This window comes from Calidris pugnax, unplaced genomic scaffold (genome assembly GCF_001431845.1).
Source record: "Calidris pugnax isolate Ruff unplaced genomic scaffold, ASM143184v1 scaffold60, whole genome shotgun sequence".
NCBI lineage: Eukaryota > Metazoa > Chordata > Aves > Charadriiformes > Scolopacidae > Calidris > Calidris pugnax.
The window spans coordinates 3,873,924-3,890,480 of NW_015090831.1; the positions used below are offsets into that span (position 1 = coordinate 3,873,924).

At 35.4% G+C, this 16,557-nt stretch overlaps 1 protein-coding gene across 1 annotated transcript in view; it reads left to right on the plus strand.

Annotated features, from left to right (window-relative positions):
* The window catches only part of LRP1B (LDL receptor related protein 1B), a 618,836-nt gene that overhangs the window by 451,915 nt on the left and 150,364 nt on the right, over positions 1-16,557 (plus strand). Inside the window, exons 46-51 of the mRNA XM_014941128.1 lie at positions 4,296-4,488; positions 4,974-5,099; positions 11,080-11,208; positions 13,899-14,018; positions 15,010-15,123; positions 15,321-15,470. Coding sequence (XP_014796614.1) covers positions 4,296-4,488; positions 4,974-5,099; positions 11,080-11,208; positions 13,899-14,018; positions 15,010-15,123; positions 15,321-15,470 — 832 coding nt within the window. The remainder of the gene's footprint in view (positions 1-4,295; positions 4,489-4,973; positions 5,100-11,079; positions 11,209-13,898; positions 14,019-15,009; positions 15,124-15,320; positions 15,471-16,557) is intronic.

Below are 16,557 nucleotides of genomic sequence, written 5' to 3' on the forward strand. Positions count from 1 at the left end.
AAATTCTTTTGTAGCAACAGGAATAGGGAATTTGTAAACTCACAAGTGTTCTCTTCAGTACCAAATATCTTTCTTCTTTTGTCTTTAACCTCCCCTGCACTTCACACCCCCAACAAAACGATTTTTTTTTTTTTTTCTGGTTAACATAAGCTTTTTGTCCTACTAACCCCACAGTGTGGGAGGGGCAGAATTTGGATACTGCAGATGAAAACTGATAGATTTGTTTATACAGCAAGGGATAGCATTTTTGCTTTTTATTAAAGCAACCATATCAATAACAAGCAAAACAAGGTGTCTGATCTAAGAGTATACTTTTTAGGTGTCTAAATCAAATACATAAAAGTTATTACTTTGATTATTTTATTTTTTTCCCTGGCTATGCAACTGGTTGCCCTGTATCAAAGTCTCTTATTATATTTTTTCATAGATTCCTTGTTTATACTCCTTTAAAAACAGTATTCGTAAGTGAGGAATAGAGGCATCCTATTTTATGTCTTCCACTTGAAAGAATGAAATACATTAGCTAATTTTAGATTAATGTGTTCTGTATAAGTCAGCTCTGTCACACTGAGTTTTCTGATATGCATCTAAAATGTTATTTATTTTTAGATTGTTGGTATTGCTTTATACTTCTAGAATGATTTTTATTATACAATGGACTTTAAATTGTCATTAATGTCAATTTTTTAAGTGTAGTTTCCTATTCTAGCTTTGCCATTCTGCTGTAGACCTCAAAGAGATTTGAGTACCTACAGAAGAGTAAAGAGCCCTCAAAAAACTTTTAAAAGCTTTATTAGATGGCACTGCCCATTTATTAAACCATTTATTAGAGTTAAAATACTTAAAAGCAACTCATACTTTAAGCTGATGCATTAACTTTATGCACTCATCTTTAGAAAAAAAACCCTGTCTTTCGATAAAAGTTAAGTGTTGTCATGGTAAGAATTGTTAAGAATCTAATTATTACTGAGAATCTAATAAGAGTTTTGTATAAATCATTCAAATTATAGTATCCTGGCACAAATTCTTGGCCACCTGACTGGCTTCTCCCCTTTTTCAGTCATGTTATTCTGGAGAAACTGCTGCGCATACCTCAAGTTTAGAGCGTCTGTAAGTTAAAACAAAAGCTTTCTGGAGAACTTCAAAATCAGAACTTAAAAAAGAAAGGATCATAGTTAAAATTAAATTGCCTTGCTACTTGTGACATTCCTCCCCCGTCCCCCAGTCGTCTTATCTATTTACAGGACACAGAGAAAACTTTTCGTTTGTTATTCAGAGCTGGAAGTACAGGCTGGAACTGAATGTCGGTATCAGTCAGTATTAAAATGTTGGTGTGCTATTGGATGTGTCTGACTTCTCTAGTTCAGGTGGAAGGGATGGTAGGGATGTCTTGTTCAGGTTTCCTTAATGTTTTAAAATTGTACATATATTGTTGCAATTTTTGCTAGCAATTTAGACTTATGATAAAATATGTCAAGACTGGATCATTATATGGTTGATTTTGTTTCATGCTGTTAAAGGCCCTGTTTAAAACCTTGGTACTGTAGAAAAAAAAATAACCTGTTCAGATCTTTGTAATCCAGAATGACAATACATTGCTTTTCCAGTGGCTTCACGTTCACTCAGTACCACATTTCCCTCTTCTGTGGCCAAAAACATTGTTGATGACCATGATTCTTACTTTTTTCTTACGGCATAGGGTGCTTTTTTGGTGGTTTCTGTCCTTTGTAGAAAAGGTCCAAAGTGTTCATACAGTACTGCAATAGTTTGTGGGAGCACGTAAATGTGGCCTTTGTGAATTAAACTTCTGTGATATTGTGATTTCTATCATTCTGGACTAAATTTTATGGTTGAGGAACCTTCTAGTTCTCTTTATCTGTATGTTGTCTGCACGTTAAGTTATTCTATGTATGGCACTCTGTGTAATGTAGATGCCCAGTTTCTTATGAAACTACGTCTTTTTTACCTCTGACTCAGCAAATACTACGACTCTCTCATTTCAACACAGTTTATATTCATCTGTAATTGAAGAACAGGCAGCATATACTGCAGTTGTATAATTGTGGATTAACTGGGCATTAATTGTGTTGATAATATGCTTCCAGATGGGAAAAGTAAACAGGTTTTTGCCTGTATTATTGTAAGTGGGAGTACTGCTTTGGGTTATTTGTTGCTACCCAGCCATAACTTTATATAAAACTTGCTGGTAGTTGATTATCTTGGAGTTTTTACAGTTTGACAACATGATTTTTCTTATGGTTGAATGGTGATCACTGAGTCTGCATTGACTTTCTTCTCTGTGTTATGTATTTGAGTGTGTGCATTCCCTGAAAGACTGGAGCAGTTGTCTTATATCTTGATCCAAAGCTTAGCAGATTACGATCAATATCTCAGAGGAACAAATCTGTCAAGTGCTTGTATTGGCTTCCATCATTATTTTTGTTAGAGGCAAGCAATCAGCAAGAAAAAGGGAAGCAGGGAGTAGTGAGCAGACCCATTTTTGCTTCTTGTGCTGTCTGGGCCAGCCAGATGGGGCCACCCAATGAGGATTTCAGTACAGTCACAGTGTAAGAACATGGATTTTCGTTACATGGATCATACTGGTGAATCTGCAGGTATCTCTGACCAGAGCTGCAGACACTGCTGGGAAAATGAACAAGCAAGCTGTACAGAACACAAGATTTTAGAAACATTAGATGACTTACAACAGGTTTGATACACAGCAAATTTGGTTGATGCTGAGGACTTAGGAATTAAACATGATTTGACAGGTAAACAAAGGATGAACAGACTTTTAAAGAAGACTTTAATTTTCAGTTACTTCTGATCATCCAGGAGTGCCATCAAGATTTTTTTTTTAAAAAGAAAAGGATTGTCAATCATTTTCAGCATTATTCTATAAACTAAAATGCTAAAAGGGCTGTGAACTTGCCCAAAAGCTGGAAGAAATTTGAATTCTTTCTTTTGGATGCTAAAATTAAACCAGAGTCCATATATAGTGCTTTGATATAACAAAGGAGACCTTGGTGAATGAAATGCTAAGAGTATTAGTCAACAAATGTTCCTGGATGTTAGCTTTTATGACCCTTTATTTGGATCTCAAATCTCCCAAAGTTGAACAATGATGATCAGTTCTGTAATGAATTTACATTCCTTTGTTACAGTTTGAGAAAAATTATGACAGTGCTACAGAGTACGGAATGCTGTCCTGAGTAGTACCTTCTTTAGCATTGCTTTTGAAAATAAGATCCTGCAAACTAGGACAGTTTTGCATTATCATGGAGAACAAATGTGGGGTTGCAAAATCCACGTGGCCACATTTCATGCAGATCTTCTAGAAACAGATAGGATTGATCTATTTTTTTTTTCCTGAAATGTGCCTGAATATGACTATATAGGCTCTTAAGAGTGTATTATGAAAAGTATCTTACAGTAAATGTGCACAATTGCAGAAGAGGTCTTTTTGCCAGTAATACATTTCCATCCATCTCTTAATACTTTTAATTTTGAAAAAAGGTTGGTTAGAGAAAAGTTGTCCTCTTGGGACATTTATCACTGGAAAAAATATTTCCTGGAAAAAGGATTTGCTGGTCAAACCTTCTTACGAATATGCAGAAATATGTAATGTGCATAGTGGTGCAGAATTTATTATAATTACCTGATTAATAAGTAATTTTGACATTATATCTGTATATATGTGGCCAGGAATGCTCCTGTGCACTGGAATACAATTATTTATGTTAGCAAATTGTTGAAGTGTTCATGTGTCTCAACTTTTCCTGTGACTGTAGAGATTTTTTTAAATTGGAAAACACAAAATATTTGTAGTCTTGAGTTCAAGTTTCTAGTGTGATCGTAGTGGTGAACATGCTTCAGTTCTGAAACAGGCTTCTGGCTGTGATTCATAAAGACTTGGAGTTTTCAGACTTTCAGCCATGCTACGGTCCCTCTTTTCCTCTGTTCTTTTCAGGCTATTAAGCAGGTAGTGTGCTGAGTAGGTATTTTAGAGTCACGTTTAAGTTAACTGTGATTTATTTTTTTTAACTTTAGGAATAGATGCCTGGATTTCTGAAACTTGGACATATCAATAAATAATAAGTTAACCTCTGTAGCATCCTTTTAACACATTTTTAGTGCTGTTATCTCATTTTTGCAGGTGCTTTAAGTATAGAAGAATTAACTGTCTAAAACTATAGAGTGATATGAGTCCGTTTGCACTTTCAAAACTTCTTATTCAGCGACAACATTCCTTCTCATTCCTTCTTATGTTTCTCCTCTGTGCTTATTTACTTTAGGTAATTGTCAAATCTGGACCAGGTACCTTCCTCAGCCTGGCTGTATATGATGATTATATCTTTTGGTCAGATGGAGTGAGGAGAGCTATTCTGCGTTCCAGTAAATATACAGGAGGAGATACAAAAGTTCTTCGCTCTGACATCCCGCATCAGCCCATGGGCATTATTGCTGTGGCCAATGACACTAACAGCTGTAAGTTATAAAGCAAGATCGATTATTTTGATAATTCCAGTGTAATTCATTTCAAGAATGATTTTAAGCATTTACTTGGTCTTAACCAAGTTAAAACATTTCAGGGTGTTTTAGAAATTCTTTTTGTTGTAGGAACTGTTAACAAAAGATGGGGTATAACCTCTTCCCCAAGTAAATAAATATTATTGAATGACCACTTTCTGCTATGGACGTTGTGCTCATTTGATAGCAGTTAAATCTTTTCCAGTCGCATATCAGCAGTTTTGAATGTTGTGGTTTTAAAAATTTATTATATTCAAGGTAACTCCGTTTGTTTATCTTTGGTATGCTAGCATCTGAGGCATGCTGACATTTTCATCTGACTGATAAAACTTGAATCAATTGCCCGTGAATCTGAGATATGGTGATCTTTGCTCTCTCAAAGACATTGGCCATTGAAGCAAATTTAATAAAGAAGAGTTCATCTTTTATCATTTGTTTTTCAGGTGAGTTATCTCCTTGTGCACAAATGAATGGAGGTTGTCATGATTTATGCCTTCTGACTCCTGACGGACGAGTGAACTGTTCATGTAGAGGGGACAGAATACTGATAGATGATAACAGATGTGTGAGTAAGTAATACTAGCTGACACGATGCTTTTCTGTGCTGTGATGCAGTTGGCTATCATAAGCGAAGACAGTTGGCCCAAGCCATTAATTTTATTGCTTCTATCTGCTGTAAAAATTGATCTGGCAATTCAGCACATACCAGGCTTTCAACTGTTTTTAAGTCTTATGAGGCTTTTGGGTGGTTACAACTTCAATACCTATATCCTCCTTAAATTCCAGTTTGAATAGCTGTGTTCTACTGAAAATTTTGTATTTGAATTATTTTTTTTTTGTTTAGTACAAATATTTTTATTTCATGTCCTCAGACATATAAAATAATTACAGAATCGCAGAACTGCCTAGGTTGGAAGGGACCTTTAAGGTCATCTAGTCCAACCATAAGAAAAAAATAAAAAAAAACAACCAACAAAAAAAACCCCAAAAACCAAACCCACCAAACAAAACACACCCCAACACTAAACCATATTCCTGAGTACCATGTCAATTTGTCTTTTGAATATCGTCAGGGATGGTGCCTCAACCACTTCCCTGGGCAGCCCATTCCAATGCCTGATAGCCCTTTCAGTGAAGAAATATTTCCTAATATTCAACCTGAACCTCCCCTGGTGCAACTTGAGGCCATTTCCCCTTGTCCTATTGCCTGTAACTTGGGAGAAGAGACCGACCCCCACCTCTCTACACCCTCCTTTAAGGTAGTTGTAGAGAGCAATAAGGTCTCCCCTCAGCCTCCTCTTCTCCAGGCTGAACACCCCCAGCTCCCTCAGCCTCTCCTCATAAGACTTATTCTCCAGACCCCTCACCAGCTTTGTTGCCCTAATTGCAACTTATTAACCAGCTGTTGCATTTAATCATGTAAAACTGGTGTTTTAGTAATTGGGGAATATATCACTTCAAGTTGGCAGACTCCTTGGAGACTGGTTTTGTTGCAGAATATTCTGTATTACACTCTTCTAAGTTCTTCTCGCATCTTTCCATACTTCCTCTGAACCAATATGTCTCAGCACATGATAAAGAAAATATGAGAACTTTTCATAGCTCAGAAGTGGTTTAGTATATATGGTCATCCATTTCAGCTTTTTTAGATCACACTATCCCTGCACAGAATTGATGTTTATGAACATGGAAGTATGTGCTGTTAATTTAGAAGGATATGGTGTATTTACATACTTTGCAGTCTTCTGTCTTTTCTAATAATTTGGAGAAAATCTCTGTCACTTTGCTAATGCTGTGCCTTAGCAGAAGTGAATTAACTGGAAAGCTTTGGGCTGTTTCCCCAGGGATGATCCACATTCATAATGTGAAACATGAATTTGTGCTTCTCCCCTCAACAAGTGTAGCTGGCTCGATTTGCAGTGGAAAGAGAGCCAGGGGGAAAGAGTGCGGTTCCTTAAGTCTTTGTTAATGTCACTGTGTTATACGTCTTCTGTCACAGTTAGAGATCCCTTCCATATTCCAGTGGTTTATTAAACCTTTACCTCTGCAAGGCAGAAATCCCATCTCTCAGATCAAGTTCTCCCCTCCCATATCTGTGGGCCAAACGCGCCTGTTCTGCTGCTTCACTTTAATAGCTTTGATCCACCTGCTTTCTCTGAATCAATTTTTTAAATCATAACAGTAAAGAGACACTATAACATTCAGGATAAAGTATATTTAAGTTTTGTATATGATTTCGGAAGATTTACTGTCCTGATAGAAGCTTAGACAGTTTATCTGCTTCAGCCTCTTCTGCTGCACTCTGTCACTCCTGAACAGCCTAAGAAGTGGCTTTTCTTCTACTGATACAGAAACACTTTTAAACTGCTGGTCTGTATATGCAGAACTGTGTTGGTGTGCAATATGAAGGGATGCAGTCCTTCACTGACATACCTGTGCTGGCTATTTTGCAAACCTACTCCTTTCTTAATAGAGCTTATTTTGGTCATGCCACTGATACTTGTCATGCTGGAATGATATTGGGCTTTCCTGGTACACCTGAGTCAATAGTATTTTCATATCACTGTTTTCATAACAGGAAAGAATACTGTTTAATGATCGGTAGAAGAAGAGCAAGACATGTACTTCTGCTGAAGACAGTCTTATTTTCCCTCCCACCATATGCATTTCATCAGCAATAATGGTTGTGTAATGGTGACTTACCTAACTTGCTCGACTGGGAATCAGGATTTCTTGGTTTGAGACCTAGTTTTAGTTAAAGAGTACTAGTGAGGACAGAAGACTGTCGTGAGGGAAAGGGTAGAATTAGACCTTTAAGTATCGGTGTGCTTTTAAATTGGCTTTAAATTGGCTTAAGGTCCTTAGTCTGGACCCCAGTCCTTTAGAATCAGATTCTTACGTTCAGAAGCTTCATAGTTCACCTTCCACCTTTACCCCTGACTCACACATACATGTTGTTAGTTGTTAACTAAATCTTTACATAGTGCATTGTGATGTCACCGAGATTTCACAGAAAGACCTGGTTCTGTAATTAAATATATGGAAGTATGTGGGTGAAAACTCTTGTCCTTCACAACAAGGAATATGCAGCTGATCTAGAGTCAAGGTGCAGTAATAAAGTAGCGTACAACTAACCTGTATTACTTTTACAGCTCTTACTCAAAAACTGCTTTGTCTAGCTGTATAATTGAGATACAATTAATTTTACAGGTGATTTGCAGTGATAAAGATTTCAATTGAAACCATAACACTGTTTCAGAGTAGCAGATTTTTAGTCTAGTAACAGAATCCAGTCATCAATTGAGATTGTATGGACAGGAATCTGATTGTTAATGGTTCAAAGATATTAATTAAGACTTTACTACTTTACAAAAAGAGATTTTCCACTAGAGCCAAATGTTTCCGCATCCTGCAGATGGAACATTACCACCAGGCTTACATCATCCCCTTATTTCACACTTCCATGCTGTCAAGTTTTATTGAATTTCACCATTTAAGACACCTCTCGGAGCTGGAAAAATTCCTTAAGTTCTGTTGCCTACCAATCTGCATTTGGTCTCGTGGGGTAGGTCCAGGACTTGCTCAGCTGGAATTCTCCCATCCCTTTACCCATGAGTTAGAGTATAGTAAAGTACAGGAATTATTAAAGTCTTGGAATTAACTGCTGCCACCTTCTCTGAAGGAATTTTTCCATCGTTGCTAGGCCAGCAAGAGCCTAATGCAGTTTTTTACTTCCTCATAGCAGGGCAGAAACCTCCTTGTCTTATTAAGAAGATCAAATTGTGGCAGGTTAAAAGTATTTCAAGGCTTGGTTAAGTTATTTGTATCATTGTCGTGGTTTAACCCCAGATGGCAAATAAGCGCCACCCCAAAACCAGCACAATCACAAACATTTTGGTTTCCTAGATTAATTAGAATCAGAGAAAATACAAAGAAGAGGTGGAATTCTTAATGTCTGGAGCAATAAGGAGACAAATCGTTCACAGATCCTCATTTTACCTTCATTAGATATAATGGACATTATTTATTTCATGTAATGACATAAACACATGGCATGAATGCAATAGCAGTCCTGGTTTGTTTGGAGGTGGGAGAGAGAAGGATGGCTTCTGGCATCTCAAAGAGGTTGAAAAATCACAACCAAGATGAAAAACATAACTGCTGTTATGGTAGTAAAATTTCTTAGTTATGATTTTTACATATCTGAGATAGATAAAGGTATCTATATGCACCCATTGTGTCTTGTCTAACAAAAGATCGTATGAGTTAATGAAGCTGAACCATAATTACAGCACTTTTTCTCACCTGTTTCTTTGCCTTGTTGAGGCGGTGATGAACGGTGGAAGTCAAACTTCAGCAGATAAATTCATACATCCAATAATTTATTTATAATGTAATATGGCATTTATACTTTCGAAAAGTATTAAAAATTTAAAAATTGCTGTTAGATGAAACTGTGTATAAATCCTCATCTAGACCATGATGTAAGACTCCCATCTTCTAAGGTGTTGCAGAACGTTTGCAGGAAATGTTGATCTGAGTTGTTAGTTTAAAAAAAAAAAAAAAAAAAAAGGGGAATTTGAAACATTAAATGTTGGCCTTTGCCTTGTTGAGGCGGTGATGAACGGTGGAAGTCAAACTTCAGCAGATAAATTCATACATCCAATAATTTATTTATAATGTAATATGGCATTTATACTTTCGAAAAGTATTAAAAATTTAAAAATTGCTGTTAGATGAAACTGTGTATAAATCCTCATCTAGACCATGATGTAAGACTCCCATCTTCTAAGGTGTTGCAGAACGTTTGCAGGAAATGTTGATCTGAGTTGTTAGTTTAAAAAAAAAAAAAAAAAAAAAGAGGGAGACTTGAGACATTAAATGTTGGCATTGACAAGCACGGGAAAGATGGAAATGAGACAGACTTTATAGTTTAGCTGTGAGATCAATAGTTTCTTTCTTCGTATCACAGTTGAAAGGGAAACTCAATAAAATTGAAAGTTAGCAATTCCAACTGAGAAAAGGAATTAACTGTCCTTTCAAAGTGTAATTAGACTATATAACTTATTGCCAGTCAAGATTCTTGAGACAAAGCTTCAGTAAAATTCAAAGAGGGATTGGATGATTATATGGGTAATAAGACTACCCAGACTACTTATTTCTAATCAAAGAAACAGTTTTGAAAGGCATTAAAATGCTTTGGTTTTGAAAGTTAGGATTTGAAGCGGTGTCTACAAGGGTTTCCAGTTAGTCTTTGACTGAGAGTAGATTATACTATACATACATTTTGATTTTTTTCCCCCATCTTTCTCCAAAGATTGCAGTCTAAGATGCTGAACTAGATGAACTGCAAATGTAATTGAGAATGACTTTTCCTGAGATCTAAGTTCTTACAGTGCTAAAAAATGGGGGGGAAAGAGAGGAAAATAATTGCTGCAATAAACTTGATTAAAATTTAAAGGACTGTATAAATCATGTGCAGGATCAGGTCTCACCTTGTCTAGAATCTATATTTTCACATTTTCTTATTATTTTTCTTCATATTTGTATCAAATCAAGAAATGCTTTCAGTTCATATTGGCTTTACTTTTGCATATAGCGGACATTGGTTCTTCCTTAATTTGTGCTGAAGTAATTCTAATGGAAACAAGAGAAAAACATCATAGTTTGCTATCTTTTCCATATTCTTTCTCTTGAGTTGTCCTATATATTTCTCCTTTCTCTCTGGTTTGATATTTTGTTTAGAACTATACACACGAATCAAATGTATGTGCTGTCATGAAGTTAATGATCAAATTGTTCTGTGTAAATTTCATGATACTTTTTTAGTTTCTAACTGAACTAATAGAAAAATTATATGCAAGAGAAAGCAGGAGTAAAAATTTAAAATGTACATCTTATTCTTTTCTAAAATAATAGATGAAACATCCACACTGAGAAGGGAGGAAGACAAAAATGTACATGTCTAACAACGATATTTTTGTGTGTGTGTATAAAAATAAATAGGTAGAAACAGCAGGTTTTCTTCGTTGGGTGTCAGGCTGTATTCAATTTAAATGTGGTTTATTGATGCTGGTACCTGTGTACACTCTGAGCAGCTGCACAGTGCCACAAAAACAGAGTTGAGAGTTCAAATTAACTGCTAGGCAATGGTAACTGTAGTGTTATGGAGATCTTTTTAAGCATCTATTTAGAAACGATTGCGTACCAGCTGGGGTGGCTGAGAGACCTGTGGGTAGAGGACAGCTGAGCACAGTAGTTACAAAGTCATCGTCTCATCAGAATCATTAAATTTCTGAAAATTTTTGCCTATTTAGATATCTGCCCTCAATCCTGCATAATATCAACAAAATTCCAGAGAAGTACTTCACTCTTGCAGGCCGCTGCTCTGCAGAAGCTTTTAAGTTCTGATGCTGTGGTGGGATCATCTTTTTGTACTTAGGTTGTCAAAAGCTGTGTAGGAAATATTTTAAATGCAGCGAGCATTTTTCTCATTTTCACTAGGTGTAAAAGCTATTAAAATTGCATGTTAATATGTTTCATTTTTAGGTAAAAATTCTACTTGCAACATTTATTCTGAGTTTGAATGTGGAAATGGTGAATGCATTGATTATCAGCTGACTTGTGATGGCATTGCTCATTGTAAGGACAAGTCTGACGAGAAACTTTTCTACTGTGGTAAGTATTTCCAGAAGTTTCACCTTCATGTTCCTACTTTAGTTATACACACTTACATTGGTTCCTCTGTGACTTTTCTACTTGTTCATACTAACCGCTTGCCAAGATGCACAGGAAGAAAATGCCAACTTGCACATTAAAAAACCCCTGACATTGTATGAATAGAATTACTTCTATCTGAACATATTTTCCTGCAAACTTCATGTATTAGCTGACGTATTTAAAAAAAAAACAACCTCAAATGTTCTCATATTTCCGTTTCTGAAACAAAAATAAGAAAAACCACAGCCAGCTGATTTTTCAAAGATTAAAAAAATGGATGTTTTCAGCTTTAATTTAGTAATTTTGATTTAGTTTTCCTTATTTAATAAGATTGTCTCTGATTGTGAATAAAAAACACCAAAATAGCGTATTCTATAATCCAAAAATGGCTGTGTAATAGAAATCTTTCCATCCAATTTTCTGTTTACATTTATAATATCATTAATCTTCACACCAATCAGTCAGTTTCTTCCAACAAGTTAGACACAAGGGTGTCTTCTCTTTACTGTCATATTTTTCCCAAGGGAATCCCTTTCTCTTTTTTTTTCTTTTTTTTTCTTTTTTTTTTTTCTGGACATAATAATCATTAACTAAATCACTTTGAGGTTTTTGGTGTCCAACTGAGTTTGCTTGTTGCAGTGTCTAGAACACCACTGTTCAAATAATTTTCCTAAATCACTGAGTCACCTTAATGAATTGATATAGCACATTAAGTGAAAACTCCTTGTTACCTGTGTGTCTGCAGCTCTTGGCCTTTCCCTTGTTCTGGATATCCATATCACAGCCTTGGTATCTCTTCTGTTTCCCATATAAACAATTTAATTTCATTTCAAACCCACCTATTGTGTTTATAACTTTCTCTATATATTATAACACCTCTATAGTTTTATAAAAATGTCTACTTGAATTCCTGGCATTCACCTCTGCCATTTTAATGGAATCATAGAATCATGGAATATCTCACATTGGAATTCAAGTCAAATTGGAAGAGACCCATAAAGATCGTTGAGTCCAACTCCATTGCTGATACTGGAAACAAAGAAATGGATTAGCTTTCTCCTTTTGTATTCCTTAAAGAAATTAACACCAACCATCTGAGTATAGCAACTGATACTATGCATTTTTTTTTCTTCTTTCATTTTGAACTTGTGCCCCATTAGCTTTCGAATTTCAATGTGATAATTGCTTTCATCAGGTCATGTGAAAATATTAGCAACATTCCATCAGATCATTTACGTGTAGATAACTAAGGAGGTTGGTTTTTTGAATCTGAAAAAATCCACTTCAGACAAGGAAATAAGAATCCGAAATATACAAAACACTTATAGTTACCAGGGGGAAAGGTCCTTGAATTACAAGTGACAGCTTTAAATCACTGAAAAGTAAATTACTTTTGTCTGTCTGAGGTTTCCTTACTAAGTATGTGAACATAATTGTATTTATGTATGCATCTTGTTTAGGCATAAGAAATAATTAAAAAAACAAAAATCACACCACCACCCAAAAAAGCCAGCCAGCTATATTTTTATATGGATTAAACCTCTTTGTCTCTACTATTAATTTTAGTAGATTGTTTCATTTACAGTTCATGGAGGAAAGATTAAGATTTTGTATTGTTTCTTTTACTTCCTGAGGAGAGGAGACTAGGTTGAAGGAATATAGAGAAAGTGATCTGGGAATAAATAATGAAGTTGTAGCTGGTGAGGAATCTCAAAATACTCTTTCTTCTCATTCTGGAGAAGTTATCTCATATGTCAGTATAGGTTCGAGGTTTACTGGGTTTTATTTTATTCTACAGTACTGAAAAAACATAATTGCAAGATACAACAATTTATCTTTCCATGGATTTGCCACATAATTTTATAAAGAACATTATATTAATTTGTAGGGTGACAGTGTACATTTTACGTGATTTAAATCAACCAAACTGAATTTTTTGCTACACATTGGAAAAACTGTGGTTCTGTCATGTTCTAGGTCACATGCAGTATGTTGTTTTCTCAGTCTGATAAAATACAGGATGCTGGACTCATTGATCTACTAATGCAATGAACATTGTTCATTTATTATTGTGGCATGACTTCTACAATAGTTAGGGCTTTAATAAATAATTCCTTAGTTTTCAAACCTATCAACATAAGTAAAATTTGTACATTCTTAAATAGAGTACCTACTTGAGCAGAACACTTGCAGGATTGGAATTAAGAAATCAAGAAGCTATTCTGCTTATATTTTTTGTTATTTTACTCTCCATTTATTCCTACCTTGGTTTAAGGCAAATTTGGTACTTTTTGTTCTATACGATAGAATTAGTGATGTGATATGCAAAAAATGTCACATGCCTGACAAAAGTGTATCTAAACAAATGCATTTAAAGCACATGGACCTTTTATACCATGAGATAATGAAAACTGGGAATTAGGCTTTTTTTATTATTATTCTTTTGTTCTTTCTCATGGTGCTTTCATGTATTATTCTTTCTGTACTTATCAGTCCAAGTTCTTCTGCTGGAGAATAAATGAACAATTTCTGAAGATTTTCTCGTAGCTTCAAATGCATTTTCATTTCAAATGTTTTTTTCTGGAATGTTTGTCGTGTTTTAATAAAAGCATCTACATGAAATTATGTGCATGTACTTAACTTCCCAGAAAACAGAGGCTGTCGGAAGGGTTTCAAGCCGTGTTCTAATCGTCGCTGTGTTGCAAGTAACAAAGTATGTGATGGTGCAAATGACTGTGGTGATAACTCTGATGAATCTGACTGTAAAGGTAAATGATGGTTACCACTGAGGTGATCTCCGAATATTACTCTGTAAATACTTTGTATGTAAATAGAAGTAGCTAGAAAATGCTTATAACTTTATTGGGATTACTGGTGCTGGGATTTGTTTTGTTAGATTTCAAAACCAAGCAGGTGCACCCATATGTTGGGATTGATATGAAGACCAATTTTGTTTTACACCTGCAGTCCTCTGAAGGGGAGTGGTTTTGGCTATGGAAAACTCAGAAAATACAGTTTCTGCCTCTTCTGGCAGATGGAAGGGTTAAAAGACGGGTGATTTCTTCTCTGCATCTGCTGCACTGTTTCTTCTTCGAAGCAGCTAGTGTTCTGTTTCTTTGCTTCTGAGATGCATGGCAATGTTTGTGTCCTTTGCAAAATTTACCACGATTGTTCTCCTTTTTACATCAGAATTGTTTTTCTTTTTATGTCTTAAAACATGAATATTTATATCTGTGCATCAGCCAATGAATAAAGTCTAGCTAGCAGACAACACAAATCCTTAGTTAAAATTCAAAAAGTCTGGAGGGGAAATTATTCCACAATATAGAGGTAAAACCTATGTATCTGTAGTAAATAGCATTTTTTTGAAAGCACTGCAAGGTTTTTAATCATTTAGCTGAAGGGGTAGAGAAAAAAGCGTCCAGGCGAAAAACTCAACCTGGTGTTAACATGAAAGAAATTTGAGAGATTCAAAGATGATCCTGAAAGTTCTTCTTCCTTCCTCACATGGTGTTTATCTCAAATTGAGTTGAATCATCTAGAGAGAGACTTTTAAGCTCAAAAAATAAATTTAATAATTAGAAATTTAGCCTTTCAAGTTTACTAGACATATCTACTGAATTTTTAGCTGTGGAACGTACAGTGTGTTCCGGATACCTCATTCTAAAAGGCAGCAGGGTTAAACACAATACATATAATATGCATCTGAAGAGTCTGTTTAGTACACAAATTTACATCTTTTATAACCATATGTTACAGATTCAACGTGTGCCTCAACAGAATTCCATTGTGCAGATGGGATTTGCATTGGAAAATCAGCACAGTGCAACCAGATCATTGATTGTGCAGATGCTTCAGATGAAAAGAACTGCAGTAAGTTTGTGTTTGTGCTTCATGGCAGCATCTGTTCCATGATTATTCCTTTTTATGCAGCAGTTAATTCATAGTCATTACTAGTTGGGTACCAGCAGCTGCATGGTCTGCACAAACTCAAGCTAAACCTGAAAACAGTACTACAAGGCTCTCAATCTGTATTAGGTGTGCTATAGTAATTCCCTGTCTCTTTCCAGATAATACAAACTGCGCTTACTTCTATAAACTTGGAATAAAATCTTCAGGATTTATTAGCTGCAATTCGACTTCACTTTGTATACTGCCAGAATGGATATGTGATGGATCTAATGACTGTGGAGATTATACAGATGAACTAAAATGCCCAGGTAACTGTGAAAACGAAAAAAAAAGAAAAAAAAATTATTCTCAAAAAGTATATTCTGGTGGTTTTGGTCTTTTTTCTAATTGTCTTATAAAATACTTATTCAGTCAATACTGCTGCGTTACATTATATTATATTATTATTTTATTTATGGAGATAAATGTAACACCAAATGCAGGTTTTTTCACCAGTCTTTATTTTGTATTTCATTCAATTACTCAAATCATTACAAATTACTCATACGTTTCTCTGAAGAAAACTGTAATGTCTGGGTTTCTACTTCCTCAAGGTTATGTTTGTCATCAATCATATTTATTTAAGTAAAACATCAAGCTCATCAAGCTTCAGCACAATCACTTGGGAACTTTTATTAGCTGCTACTTTAGTGGACAGTATTTATTTCCTTGTTTACTTCTTTAACTTTCTCTTTTCTTTTGTTGAGGTACTTGGGGTAGGCTATCAGGGTAGAATCTAGGGTTTTTGCTTTTGTGGTCGTTCTGCTCTCCAGCCAGTACAGAGAGATCATGGTACACTTGAGTCCCAGTGCCAGGGTGGAGAGTGTAGGCTTCCAGAAAAGGAAAGGGTATTTACAGCTGAAGATTGTGTAACTTTTCTAGGTTTTCCCTGTCTATTCCTGCTCTCCTATGGAAAAGACTTTTCATCCTTATGACATGTAGGAATAAAAAATAAAATCATAAACTTAATGTCTTGGAAAATGAATCATATGAAAAACTTATTAAAGTGGAGATGGGCAAAGAGCCAATAACAAACAACTGAGGCAAACATCTTACATGGAAGAAGCAAGAAGAAAACTTACTTGACTTTTTAAAGTTTTTTTTGACTTATCATCTGACACTTTTTCTTGAGAAGGCAGAATACTAACACATTAGAAATATGTGGTTTTGAGATATATGCATGTATAAATTGGAAGAAAAGCTTCTACTTTCATGAGACTTTATGATGCAAGTTTTATCAGAGTGATAGGAGGAAATATTAATGAATTTGAGCAACCTGGCGTAGTGGGAGGTGCCCCTGCCCATGGCAGGAGGTTTGGAACTCGGTGATCTTTAAGGTCTCTTCCAACCCAAACC